Genomic DNA, 15,485 nt, shown 5'->3' with positions numbered 1-15,485 from the left:
TAACCCTTGGTCAAGTTGAACAATAATGAAGGGTATTATATGAAGAAACCAAAACTCTAGGTAGTCCTAATCTTTGACTGCCATAGTCTTTGTTTGAAGCTCTCAACTCCCATCCAAAGTAAAATGTTTGTTCTAGACAAAATTAGGTGACAACAAAAACCCATTAAGAAAAAAAAGTGGGAAAAAGAAAAAGATTATTATATCTATACCATTATTTTATTTTGCACTAAAACTTAAATCAAAAGCTACTTATATTAAAGTTAAATGTGAAAGCTACTTCTATTAAAGTTAAATGTGAATGACTTTTGGAGAAAGAGTCTTCAAAAAAGAGATTTTAGAAATGAAAATTACTTTACATAGAAAGTAACTTCTTTTAATCCCTACAAATAATTTTCAACTATTTTATAAAAAGTTATAGGATATGTTTGGTTTTTGAAAAATATTAAAGAAAAAAAATATTAAAATTTTTTTTTTTTTTATGTTTGATAGTCCTATAAAAAATGATAAAGAAAATCAAATATAATTAAAAGTGATTAAAAATTTATACATTTTAAATTATTTAATTTTTATTTCGATGAGTTAAGATAAGTGAAATTAGTTTGAAATAGCAAATAAAAATAATTTATTAACTTTAAATTTATTTTTTTCTTTCATTTTTTTTTTCTTTTCTTCTATTTTTTCTCTTTATTTTCTTTCTCTTGTATTTTTCCTTAAATTGTTTGAAAACTAAACATAGTCATAATGTCCAATTTTTAATTACCAAATAGTTTTAAAGTTTTAGTATTCATAAAGCATCACTATAATTAATCATAGGCCGGTGTTAATCACATGGGCATGTTTTTTAATTAAAAAAATCACATACAAATGTTAAATTTATATAATATTAACCTTTAATCCATTACATAATTATTTTATTAAAAAGTATAATTAATACAACAAAAAGACATTACATGCCTATATTTTAACAAATATTTTCTAAGTTTTAGTATTCGTAAAGTTTCATCATAAATAATTATAGGTCAGTGATAATCACATCACATGGTTTTAATTAAAAAATTACATGTAAATGATATATAAAATCACATCACATGGTTACATCATCCGTCTTCCAATATTCATAGTTAGGTTAATCTAACTCAATTAATTATTGCGATAAGAAAATTAATCCACCTTTAATTTTATTCAGGGTCACATGATAAATCACCCTGGTTGTTTTCAGAGACAAAGTTGCTCACATTGTATTAGTATTCCATTTGTTAATCCTAGTATTTTATTTTATTATATTATTATTGTTTTTTTTTTTATCATTTTATGATCTCATCAATGTACAAATTAATTTGAGATTACTTTAATTGGGAAAAATATTAATTTATTTGGAGTATGATGAAACTCTTGTAATTATGAGATTATAACTGGAATAACATATATATATATATATATATATATATATATATATATATATATATATATATATATATATATATTTTCTATTTCCTTTTTTTAATAATTCTCAAATAACAAAAATTTAAAGTCTTGGTAACTATTTTTTAAAATAATTTTTTATTCTTTAAAATAAATAAAAAAACATGTTTAATTATTAGAAGAAAAAAAAATTGTTCTTAAAAATAGGAAATATAAGGTCTATTTGGTAATTATTTTTTAACAATTATGAAAAATAGTTTTTGAAAATAGTTTTATGATTTTTATAGAATAAAAGTCTATTTGAAACCAAATATTTTTTTACTTGTTTTTAATATTTTTAAATATGTTTTAAAAATAATTTTATATCTAGTATTTTATTTTTAATCATTTTATATGTTTGTACAATTATTTCTTAAAACAATCATAAGAAAATAATTAATAAATGTTATCTAAAAATATCTTATTTTCTATTCATAAGAATAAAAAATAAAAAATAGTTTTTTATTATCAAATAGATTTTCTATGCTTTTTGTTCTGAAAAATAAAAAACCGTTTTAAAAAACAATTCCCAAATAGGTACATAGTGTTTTGAGAGAATAACTTTTAATTATTTTTATTTATTTTCTAAAAATTATTTTAAAAATAATTATATAAAAATAAAAAAGATTAAAAATAAAATACTACATATAAAATTATTTTTAAAACATAAAAAAATTTAAGAACAGTTTAGGTTTTGAAACATAAAAAAAATAAAAAAAATAAAGAACATTTTAGGTTACAAACGGGCATTTATTTTATAAAATATCAAAAACTTTTTTCAGACTATTTTAAAAAACACTTCCTCCATAGATTCGAACTTCAATATCTCATTCATGGCATCATTTTGGAAGAAAAGTTAATAAATAAATAAATGAATAAAACAACAACAAAACTTGAAAAGAAGTAGCTTAAAAGAATGGGTTAGAAAAGGGTTATTAAAAGATAGCCAATAAAGTTAACCCATTGACATAAAATTAAAGGTGTGAACTCATTGCCAATATAAGAACATTTTCTTTCTCAATCGTCCAAACCATACTCTTACTAAAAAAAATAGACTCATCATTTGAATTATGAGTCCACCTGTTAGTACTTTTCCCAAAGGAAAATGAATGATTTTTCCCCAACTTAATCTTTGATTCATTTTTGAAAAAAGAAGTAAATTTTTTTATTACATATGTAGGGCCAATGGTCGACCTTGAATACAGAAGAAAAAAAGTAGGAAAAAGAAGCTTCTCTTCTAGGTTGAAACACCAAGGAAGCCAGCCAAATAAACATTAAACTACATTATAATGATAGTAAGTGTAAATATCTCCTCCCTTATTTTTCACATCTCAACCCCATCTACCTCCTTCACAACTTCTTTACCAAGAGATCGACTCCATTCTCAGGCTCTATCACCAGCCTGAGTGCAGGTGAGTGTTTATAATTAGGAGAAAGGGAGAATGAAAAATTGGACAGTATCAGACTTATAAGTATCTTGAGCTCAACCATGGCCAAATTCTGGCCAAGGCACACCCTTGGACCGACCCCGAACGGCATGTACAAGTGTGGGAGCTTGCAGGCACCTGTGATCCCATTTGCGAACCTCTCAGGGTTGAACTTAAGCGCGTCCGGTCCCCAATTTTCAGGGTCTGTGTGCAGTGTCACCACCAGGCTCCATACATTCACCCCCTTTGGCACATGGATGCCTCCGAATTTCATGTCCGCTAGGGCCTCCCTCGACACCACCGCTACTGGCGGGTAGAGTCGCAGTGACTCGTGGATCACCATCGTCATCTGCAAATCCAAATTAAAATATACTGTTGACTCATTAACCAAACACTTAAAACATATAAACTAATGAGTTTAGGTTGGTGACCTAATGGTGTATACTTAATTATAGTACCTGTTTCATTTTGCGGATCATATCCACATCTGGAGTTCTACCTTTACAGATTTCGACTACTTCTTCGCGAACCCGAGCCTGCCAATCTGGATTTGCAGCCAGGAGCATGAGGCACCACTCAGCAGACACTGCAGTGGTCTCATAGCCAGCCAAGTAGATGTTCTTGCAGTTATCGACAATGAAATTGTCTATTGCTTCTTGGCTTAGGTCGCTGTTCTTAGCTCCCTCAAGGACCATCTGCAGTAGATCTTTTTCATGGGCAGCTAACTCCTCTCTCCGGCTCACCACCTTTAGAATCAAATTCCGGACATCCTTTTCTAGCTCCCAAACATCTCTGTTGTGCTTGGTGGGAACATATCTGTAATCATATCGTAAAATCAGCCTTTTTTTTTTTTTTTTGAAAAATTTGGTATGATTTTAGCCATGAAGTTATATAGGAGAAAGCTTGGTACCTCATTCCGGGAATATCCAAAAAAATTTTCTTGGACATAGCCTCTTGGAGAGCTCTAAGCCTCAAGAAAATCTCTTCCCCTTTTGTGTAACTGCTACCAAAACAAGCCCTTGAGATCACATCTCCTGAGAAGCTTCTCATGTGCTCGTCGATTCTTATGTCTGCAATTCCACCCTCTGCCTCGATCATGCTCCTCCATGTCTTCAACAATGTGTCAACCGACTCGGTAATTAGGCCTATCATTCCCTGCAAGCGATCCACATATTAGGCTTCCATCAAGCAACAACACAGTTATAAGATCTAGAAATTATCACATAATCATACCTTGACCTTATCCATGTACAATTCAGGAGCAAGGATTTTTCTATTATGAGCCCAGACGGCTCCATTCGAGGTTAGAATGCCCTGGCCGAGCAAAGGACCGAGCTCTCTGTGTTGGTATGAGGGCTTCCCAAAGTCCAAGGATGTGCATGTAGTAATTTCTTTAACAATATCAGGTTGATTCACATGTAATATTTGTGTGTTACCAAGTGAAAACATGAACACTTGACCTGTAAAAAACCACATTATTTGACAAACAAAGTTCAAAGTTGATGACCATAGTCATCAATTTGCTATCGATAATTAACTTTGTGCGACAATGGAGATGATGGATGGATGATGAAGAAAGATGAAATTTGAATCCTACCATATTTATTTCGCCACTTCTCGAAAAAGGGGAATAGAGCAGCAGCACAGTTGTGGGTGTCGGTGCAGGAGTCCTTCACTGCCGTGGACTGTGACTCCTTGATCTCCCTTATGTTACCGAGCAGAAAAGACGGTGGCGGGCCACTGATCCCTTGGTTCCTCAGAATAGATCTCAGCTTCTTCGGCTTCACCACCAGGGCATTATACAGGCGAAAGAACAGTCCAAGAACACCTACCAAAGCTATAGATATAAACGGCTTAACTGTAAAAGCCTCCATTTCCCAAACCCCAACTCTCCTCTTCCCTACTGCTTCCTTGGGGATATGAGTGTCCTCTTCATTCAGTAAGGAGGCCATTTATATAGGGATTCTGTGGGACTTTTTGGGCATAACAATAAAGACTTGAAGACTAGGGCAACTCCATGCGAGAGCCTACCAGCCCACTCCAGTCACCATGGAAAGCAGATAATTAGCATTTTTTTTTCTTAAATTTCCTCTATACATAGAAAACATTGAGAAAAAATGTGTAGTGACTTTTGGTCTAGTAGATGAATTATTGGTGCGACTTAAATTAAAGTGCACAGAGCTATGAAGTGGATGTCACGTTCGGAAGTTGAACAAACTAATTAGGGTTTCTTTCATAGAATCTTCCTCCTTTTTCTGACTGATCTATAGGACTGCGGTAATGACAATACTGTGTTCAAATTGTCATTCCTGGGTTTAGAGATATATTATTTGCTTTTTAACACACTTTATTTTAAGCTTAATCATTCCTCTCAATCTTTTGGTGACAGATGTGATTTGGTGACATTACAACTTTCTGTCTCATGGTTGTTACAATGGGTACTAGCCATTTTCTTGGGCTTGTACCCATTTTCTTGGGCTTTTTAAAAAACCCATAAAAATTGATTCTAAATTAATTATTTTGCTTAATTCAATGTAAAAATTTACAAGCAAATTCATTTTTTCAAAAAGCGAATTTAAACTATAAAAAAATGAATTCATCTTTTAAAAAGATAAATTAAATATAAAAATAAAATAAGTAATGAAAAATACCTTATTTATTTATTTTTAAAATAATTACTTTTAATAATATATATATATTTTTGAAATCCCCAATTTCTTTTTGTGTTTGTACAAGAACAAATTCTCATTGAGAAAATCTATTTCTAATTCAAAAAGTTCTCGAGATTTAGGAAATTGCAAATTATATAACAAGTATACGTAGAGTAATGACTACACAAAAATGTAATGATGTTTAAAAATTGATTAAAAAATTACCAAATTAAAATTTTCACTATCTCATATTTTAAAAATAATTATCAATGATATAAGGTTAATTTACAAGAGTTGCTATTTTTAAAATAAATAAATAAATAAAAAGTCTTGTTTCATCAACTTCTGTAAAGAATTACAAAAATAAAATTTAGTTCATTTTTAGCATTGTTTTTGTATTTGAAAATGCCATATATATGTTGGCTGGTGCCATGCATATTGACAACATAATTAAATTAATCTATCCTTTTGTCCCCTTTCTTCAAGTGAACCATATCATATGATCTGTGTGTACATATATATAAGGGTTGTTGTCTAAATTGAATTTGTCATCTAGATTTTAATCAAAGTGACCGCAATCAATTAAATTCTCATGAAAAAATCATAGTGGAAGTATGGCATGACATATTTTATTTTTGTTTGAATTGGGGTTAGTGGGTTGCCCATGTCAAAGACAAACCATATTGCCACTTGATTATGCAGAGGTTTGAGATGTTAATATTTAGGAATAATTTAGAATAACCTGGTCAATTCAGTTGTTAAAATAAATGATTGAAAATAAACTTAAATATTTGGGGGTGAATGATTGAAATAGGCTTAGATTCGTAAAGTATTATATTGGGTTATTTGGTTAAAGGACTCAAAATAACCCTTAATAAAATAGAGGGAAAAGTAAAGGTGTTTTGGAGGGAAAAATGAGAGATATTTTTGTTATCTTTTTTTTTTTTTTTTTGTACATTTTAAGGGATGGGTTATTCTTATAAATATGGGGGTTATTTTGTTTTCTTTAATCAAATAACCCTATTATATTTGTGAGTTCTTGTCAAAATAGTGTAACACCATATAAAATGAGACACTTAAAGATCATACGAAAGAAAAATTTATCCAAATCTTAGGTACTTTGCATGCTCCCGCCCTAACTATTTAATGAAAGAAGAAAAATAAACATTAAAAAAAATATAGCGAAAAGGAGACTGAAAATATAAGGCATGTTGAAAAAATTAATGAGATTATTAATGTAAGACTTTATAATTAATAAAAGAATAATTGATTTTATAAATATTTTATTGATTTTTCAAGTAAAAGAGTAATGTTACATCTTTAGATGATTTTTTTTTTAATAATATTATAAAAAATTATATTAGACATTAGTGAATTTGAAATAAAATAGAGAAAGAATTTGATAGATGATATGACTAAATAACTAATTAACTAAGGGTATGTTTGACAATGTTTTTAGTAGAAGTGTTTTCTTTGGAAGTTTTTTTTTTTTTTTAAAGAGAATCATATATGAAATGCTTTTTTAGAAAACATTATATACCTATTTTTTTCTTCAAAAACAATTTTTAAATTAAAAATATTTTCTAAAATTTCTATCAAACGACTCTAAATAAATAAAGAGATTTAAGAATATTGACTTAAAAGAAAAGAAAATAAAATAAAATTATCCATCTTCAAACACAATTTAAAAGGATCCTGCAAATCTAATATATGTTTTTTAATGTCGAAGTTCCTACGGAATTCATTTTATGCCACCCAAGAATACTAGAATTTCTAAGCTTAGTTTAAAATTTAAAATTGAGAATATCATTATTTATTAATATTTTTTTTTTTAAAATATGGATGTTAATTAATATAGTTTATAGCATTTCCTCTAGGATTATAATATTTATTGCCATGTCTTTGACTCACCATAAAAATACAATAATTATATTAATTTGATTGACTAATTGACTCAAAAAATAGTTTTTTTTGGAAAAAGGATCAAACTTCATAATAGAAAAAAAAAATGCTAATATTATAATTATGAATTTTGACTATTCAATTTCAATTTTTAAACTGTTAAATATAAATATTTCTATATAATGATATATAATTTTTTTTCTCTGAAGAATTTCTAGAATGTTTTTGATTAAAATGGTCATTTTATACCTCCTATTCCCATCCAGGGAGGATAATTAATATTTTTCATTCCACTTACACTATATGGAGAATAATTAATATTATAATAATTTTCATTCCACTTACACTTACATCATGCCATAGAATATTTTTGCTGACTTAGAAAAATGGAATCATTTGCCAAAATTTTCCTCTTCTTCTAGAGAATTTCAAACCATTCCATTTTCCAGTTTCCATTTCATGCGTGTGATGTCACACGAGCTTGTGGCTGCAATTTTCATTGACTGGATTTTTATATACCATACAGAATTTTTTTAATCCTCACCCCTTTATGAGTTTGTTTTCGACTTCTATTTTCCACCTCAGATCTTTTTGACCGAGTCTTCAAATCAAAATCCATATTCCTAATTCCAACTACATACTTATACATATACATAATTTATATATATATATATATATATATATAAATACATTTTTAAAAATTTTGTTTTTATCTTGAACTTTTCTTTAAATAATCAAATAAGAGAATAAATTTATTCTTTTCTTTTATTTCTTTGAAATTTTTTAGGAACTACAAGTAGCCTAGACTATGTGACTAATTTTCTTTTCTTTTTATGTACACAAAAAAAAAAAAAAAAGGAATTTGTTAGATAGATTGTTATAATAGTAATGATAAATAAATAAATAAATAAATAAAAATATAATTTAGGAGAAAAAAGTTCAATAACCTATCTTCTAGCATAATTTAAAAGTTTTTAAGAATGCAAACTTTGATTGAGATGTCTATTGACTCAAGGATAAAAATACTATAATTATATTAACTTGATTAATTAATTGATTAGAAGGATGATTTTCTATGATGTTCATGTGAGAAATATAAGGTACAATGATTTGTCAATTATAATCATTCACAAATATTTTAAATGTTTACATATATGTTGAAAGAAGAGTTAGACTTCATGATAAAACAGAATGTTTATATTATTAAAATAGGTTTTAGTATTTAATTTTAATTTTTTAAATCATTAATTTTCCTTTTCAAGAAATATTAATATTACTTCGTAATGATATATAAATATTTTTTATTTTAAATTTAAGAAAGTTGTTGATTGAAATTGTCATCCTGTGCTACACCTCCTAAGGAGAATAATAATAATTTTAATATTTTTTATTTCATCACTATACCATCGAATATTTTGCTAGCTTAGAAAAATAGAGTTATTTACCAATTAAAATGGGTGCAATTTTCTTTGCATAATATAATAATAAACATTTGCATTAACTGTTTTTTCAAATACCATGCACCAAATTATTATTATTATTATTATTATTATTATTATTATTATTTCAAATACCTTTCATGGGCTAACATTGTACATTCAATTTCTTTTCAAATTAAAAGATTTCAAATGTAGCCCATGAAACAATTGGTTCTAGTTAATTCTTTTTTACTTTTTTCAATGATCTGATAGTTGAGATTTCTCAATTTGAAGAGAGCTGTTTTAAAGAAAACACCTTTGAATTAAGGATGGGGTTAAAAAAATGATTTCCAAAGGAAATGCCAATTGGGCTTGGGCCCTGACTCATGGATCTTAAGTTAAGGCTAGCTTCAGCCCTTTGGTTGCAACATTCATTCTATCTTGTTGTGGCCTAAACTTGGGCCGTGAACAAATTGGTTCTCATACATGTTTTAATAAAAACAAATACTAGTTGAAAATAATCCATTCTATACATATTGAAATATAAACAAGATTATTGTTCTTTTCCTAATTTAGGTTCTTAAATAAATTGGGATGCAATGAAAAGACTAAATAGTTGTTTACAAAAGGATGGAGGACAACTCTTTTTAAAAGAAGGAACCAAAGGATTTAATTAAAGAAAGAGAGAGAAGGGTTCATGATTAGGCATATAAGAAAAATCAACCTTTCTTTCCCATGGATTATCACATTCAAGTGTTGGCTTGAGAAAAAAAGGCACTCCTTACCTTTGTCTTACATTGGTTAGGGATTGGAAGGTAGAAACAACAAGTTGATCAATTGGAACGATGTCAATTGGAGGAATTGAATCATTTATTGGTTTGAACTTGAGGTCTCACTCATCCAGATCCCTATGGTGAGAAGACCCATGGTGAGAAGACTGATCGTCATCCCAAAAAGTGATCAAAGGCAACTAAAAGTAGAACATATGATGTTATTGCCTATTTTATAAAAAATTGAAATGTATCCAAATGCCTCATAACTCTTTAATATTTATTTGTTAGTGTATGGTTTCCAAGATATGACTATTGCTTGTTGAGTTTAAAGTTACCATGTTGATTGGAAAAATACTAAACAAATGACTATTGCATTATCACAAAACCAAAATAATAATAATAATAATAATAATAATAATAATAATAATAAGAAGAAGATATTATTTTAACTTCATAAACAAGATTACACTTGTATAATGACAATGTAGATTATTTGCTAACATAAGAATGTAAAAGTCATTTTTAATATGCAACACATAATAAAATGGGAGTGGAACAAATTAATTTCTTCTTGCTCCTTGCCTGCAAGTGCTCCTTTTAAACCTTATGATCTTTTTGTGAATGTTCTCTTCAATAACCCAGACAAACCGTTTAGCTTTCCCAATTAAAAAAATGAGACACCCTAGAGATAACCCAATAACCAATCCACATCCATATCCCATCAATGTGATTTTCCAATCAAATCCACCATCAAATTGTGCATCCGCTTCCTTTGAAGACTTTGGTGTTTCATTAGCTATGCATTTCTTTGACAATGGAAATCCACACAACCTTGAGTTCTCATTGTATGAATCATTTCCAAAAGTGTCAAATTGATTACCTCGAGGTATAAATCCAGTAAGATGGTTTTCAGAAAGATTCAAAACTTCAAGAAATGTCAAGCTTGTTAATTTTCGAGGAATTCTCCCAATGAGCTTGTTTGAACAGAGGTCTAATGATTCAAGCAACTTCAAATTTCTTAAAGATGATGGAATATGTCATGTAAGGTTATTATGAGACAAATTAAGCCCTCAAAGTGAATTAAGATTTCCAATGGACTCTAGAATCTCTCCTTGGAATTTGTTGCTTGATAAATCAATTGTTGTGAAAGTGTTCAAGATTTTCAAAGGTTCAACCTCCAACCCTTTTGTTGTCACTGTTATGGAATCTTGATAATAACTGTCCCCCATATATTTTCTTGTCATGTTGCATTCATCTATATTCATTATAGCTTTCAAACTTCTCAAATACATTTCAGGCAAGTCACCATCGAAATCATTGTGAGCAAGATCAATGATCCTTAGGCTCGTGAATGGGGATTTGATCTTGGAACACCCTATATGACCATGGAAACTATTAGAGCGTAAAACAAGAACTTGCAACTCTGGAAGAGTTCCCAACCAATGGGAAAATGTATCATTTATCTTATTATTCCTAAGGTCTAGAACTTCAAGTTTTCTACAAATGATCAAAGATTGAGGTACCAGGCCTTCCAATTGATTACCATTGAAGTCAAGATTCTTGACAACATTACCCTTTAAAAATGTTCGAGGAATGGTGTCATGAAATCAATTTCTTTGTAAATTCAAAATAGAGAGATCTTTACTAAAATTTCCCAAATAATGAGGAAGCATGCCACTCAAGTTGTTACTAGAAAAATCAAGAATTTCCATGGAACTCACTTTGCAAATCAATGGTGAGATTTCTCCACTCAATTTATTATTGGAGACTGAAAAGAAATATGTTGAATTTGGGGAAGTCAGAAGTGGTCCTTGCAGCAAGTTGGAATGAAGATCTAGAATTTCTATATTTTTCCATGGAAGCATCTCAAACAGTTATGAAGTTATAAGAGAGATTCAAGTACCACATTGCATCATTTCCCATATTCCATGACCATACTCCACTAATCTTATTGTTTGAAAGGTTTAGTCTCTGAATGTTCGGTAACATGGACTTGGAATTGTCGGAGGTGGTCAATGAAAGCATGTTGTTAGAGAAATCAAGTTGAGTAAGATTTCCAAGATTTCCAAACTTGTTTGTCTCCAAAATGCCACTGAAGTTATTTGAATAAAGAGAAAGAACTTCAAGGTTTACAAGCTTAAATATCGAACTTGGAATTGACCCATGTAACTCATTCATAATCAAATCAATCTTCTTTAATGAATCAAATTGGAATTTACCAATATGACTAGTGAGTTTGTTATGACTGAGATCTAACTGTACCAATGATGGTCGAGTACACAACCAAGATGGTATGGTCCCATTGAACAATTTATACCCTAAGTTGACAAATGATAGACTTAAAAACCCATTTACATGAGAAGGAATGGCTCCTTCTAGCTGATTATTAGAGAAGTCTAAATCTTGAAGGTTGGTTAGATTTCCAATTGATGGTGGAAGCTGACCGCTGAAATTGTTGCCAGAAAGGTATAATGAAACTAAATTTCTAAGGTTATTAAAAATATTTGGAATTTTACCACTAAAATGATTCCAACCGAGGTACAAGAAAGTGATTTGTGTAAGGTTCTCTAGTGAAGCAGGAATGGACCTTGAGAATTCGCAATCGACGAGATCCAAAGTCTGTAAAGACTTTAGATTGTCAATTGAAGCAGAAAACCCTCCACTAAAATTTTTGGATGATAAATACAACTTGGTAAGGAAATTTTTCTCACTGAATCGTGGAAAGTTCCCACTGAGATCATTATTTTCCAATAAGTCGAGAACCTCGAGTTTCGGAAGATGAATGTCATGGTTAGGGAATCTCCCATGCAATCCACAATCATAGAGAACTAATGATATAAAAAAAGAACGATTTAGCAAGGAATTAGGAAAAACTAAAGAGATGGAAATACTTCCAAGGTGAGCTTCTGCAATTTGGTTAAATTTTGAACCAGAGAATTGAAGCAATGCGGGACAAATTATGTGTCAATATTCCAAGAGAGATAAAGTGAAACCAAGTTGGAGAGGTGAGAGATTTATGGTGAAATTAGGCCTGAAAATCCAGAGTTAGAGAGATTGAGATGCATCAAGCTTGAGAACTGACCAAACCTAGCCGAAATAGAGGACCCACTGAAGTTGTTGAAAGCCAGGTTGATCCTTTGTAGATGAGGAAAGAGGAAGATGGTAGTGTTGGAATGGATGGTGTCAAAGAGCCAACTGCAACTGAGGTCCAAATCAATTACATGGTCTGTCACCCAATCACATGTGACCCCATCCCATGAGCAACAATCACTACCCTTATTCCAAGACTCTGTTTTGGGATAAGAAGTGACGCCATTGAAATCGCAATACCAAGAATTGGAATTATCAATAGAAAAGGATTGCTTAAGGTGGAACAGAGCAAGACCTGGTGATGCGGGCATAGTTTGGTGGAATTAGAGAAAGAGAAAGATGAGGAAAGAAGCTGAGAGGACGAGAGGAAGAAAAGAAAACAAAGGAGGAGGAGTTTAGACATCATTCTTCCCAAAGCAATTGAGAGAGAGTGGGAAGATGAGAGAAATGGTACATCCGATCCTATTGTTTTTGGGACCCTCATATGAACATGGATGGTCCATGATTTCATTTTGGAACCCATAAGGAAGTGATTAGGGCCCAATCTCCACCTTAGAATGCACTTTGGAACGTTTGGTACATCCTTCACAAAATTTGGTACATCCTTCATTAAATTTGGTACATCTGATCCTATTGTTTCTGGGTCCCCCATCTGAACATGGATGACACATGATTTCATTTTGGAACCCATAAGGAAGTGATTGGGGGTCAATTCCCCCATTGAAATGTACTTTGGAACCCTTGGTACATTCTTCACAAAATTTGGTACATTCTTCATAATGTACCAAATTTTGTGAAGAATGTACCAAATTTTGTAAAAAATGTACCAATGTTGCCAAAGTCCATTATAAGGTGGGGAACGACCTTCAATAACTTCCCGAGGGTTTCCAAAGGAAGAAATGGACTATGGAAATGGAAGTAAGTGTCTCGTTAGCTTAAGGATTGGATGTATCAAATTTTCTCAATGATGTACCTAGGGTTCCAAAGTCCATTTCGGAGTAGGGAATGATCTCTAATCACTACCCAAAGACCCTTAAAGAAATAAACGGACCATGGGTAAAAGATAGAGGTTTCAATAGCTCAAGTATGTTCCAAATATTTTTAAGGATGTATCAAATTTTTTAAAGGATGTACCAAGAGTGACAAAGTTCGTTCCGATGTGGGGAATGACCTTCAATCACTACCTAAGGGTCCTCAAAGGATAATATGAACCATAGGAAGATAGATAGGAGTCTCAATAGCCCGGGGATTGGATGTACCAAAATTTCTTAACAATGTACCAAATTTCCTTAAGGGTGTACCTAGGGTTCCAAAGTTCGTTTCGGAGTAGGGAACGACCTCTAATTACTTCCTAAAGATCCTTAAAGGAATAAACGAACCACGGGTAATAATATAGAGGTCCTGGTAGCTCATGTATTGGATGTACAAAATTGTTTTAAGGATGTGCCAAATTTTATGAAATATGTACCAAATTTTGTAAATGATGTACCAAATTATCTTTAGGATGTACCTTAGGTTACAATGTCCGTTTTACAGTGGGGAATAACCTCTAATTCCTTCTCAAGGGTCCCTAAAGGAATATATGAACCATGAAAATGAAATAGGGGTCTTGGTTCCTCTAAGAATGGATATACCTAGGATCCCAAAGTTCTTTTTGGGGTGGCAAAAACCTCCAATTACTTATCGAGGGTCCCAAAGGAATATATACACCATGATAAGTATTATAGACTTTTCGGTTCTCCTAAGCATTAATTTATCTTTTTTTTTAAGGATGTACCTATTTTTTTTTATGAAATTAATATAAAAGGTTAAATACTATTTTTATGAAAAATATATTTTCTTTTATATTTTATTTTAATTAAAAATTAAAGATTTTAACCAAAAAAAGTTAGATCCATAATCAATTTAAAATCATAAGAGAAATGATAAAAGCACCATCACTTATTGTGATTTTGATATGATAAATTTAAAATGAAAATTAAAAGAAAAATAATGTAAATAATAAAATAGTATTACAATGATATTTTTACTTTTACATGTGATAGAATTTACAAAATAAATAAATCTTTTTTTTAGTATTAATATAAAAAATTTTATATCATAAACTTCTAAATAATAAAATAGAATTTTTAAATCTAAACCTTAATTTATAAAGTGTATTATTATAATTAATATTTAAAAACATTATTATTTTTGGGATAATATTTTCATTTTTGTCCATTATATATTTTGTTTTTATTTAATTTGTTATATTAATTATTTATTATATATGATCATTTTAAGTTTAAATGTCAAAAAATAATTAAAATCAATAAATATAGACAAATTATAGATTAAAAATAAATTAAAATTAAAGAAGTTTTATGAGAAAATGCACGAGCATATTAAAAAGAATATGAAGGAAAAAAAGAAAAGAAAAATAATAATAAAAACTATAATAGGTGACAATAGATTATGGTGGCAGGAAAGGAAAAAAAGAAAAAAGAAAAAAATGGAAACATGGCAAGTGGTAAGGGAGATATATTGATGTGATAAAAATAATAAAAATAAATTACACATGTACTTGTTAACAAGTGGTATTAAATTGGTGTGTACTTTGTCATTTACTTTTAAGGGTAATTGTGGAACAAAATTGAAAGCACTATTAGAGTACATGAATAGACAATATTTTTTCTCATTTTATACCAAAATTAAAAAGAAAAAAGTAAAGTTCCAAAATCTCATATTTTTTGTAGTTGATGTATGGTTAGATGATTTTTCCTA

At 29.9% G+C, this 15,485-nt stretch overlaps 1 protein-coding gene across 1 annotated transcript; it reads right to left on the bottom strand.

The window, feature by feature from the left end:
• Positions 1-2,677: 2,677 nt before the first annotated feature.
• On the bottom strand, positions 2,678-4,912 carry LOC117906407 (cytochrome P450 714C2-like). Its single transcript, XM_034819415.1, has 5 exons — positions 4,486-4,912; positions 4,122-4,348; positions 3,799-4,043; positions 3,347-3,704; positions 2,678-3,237 (listed from the first exon to the last, which is right to left on the bottom strand). The coding sequence occupies exons 1-5, from the start codon at positions 4,838-4,840 to the stop codon at positions 2,812-2,814; spliced, it is 1,611 nt and encodes a 536-aa protein (XP_034675306.1). The 5' UTR covers positions 4,841-4,912; the 3' UTR covers positions 2,678-2,811.
• Positions 4,913-15,485: the final 10,573 nt, after the last annotated feature.

This window comes from Vitis riparia, chromosome 18, assembly GCF_004353265.1.
Source record: "Vitis riparia cultivar Riparia Gloire de Montpellier isolate 1030 chromosome 18, EGFV_Vit.rip_1.0, whole genome shotgun sequence".
Lineage (NCBI taxonomy): Eukaryota > Viridiplantae > Streptophyta > Magnoliopsida > Vitales > Vitaceae > Vitis > Vitis riparia.
This window is presented reverse-complemented; position numbering and strand designations above follow the sequence as displayed.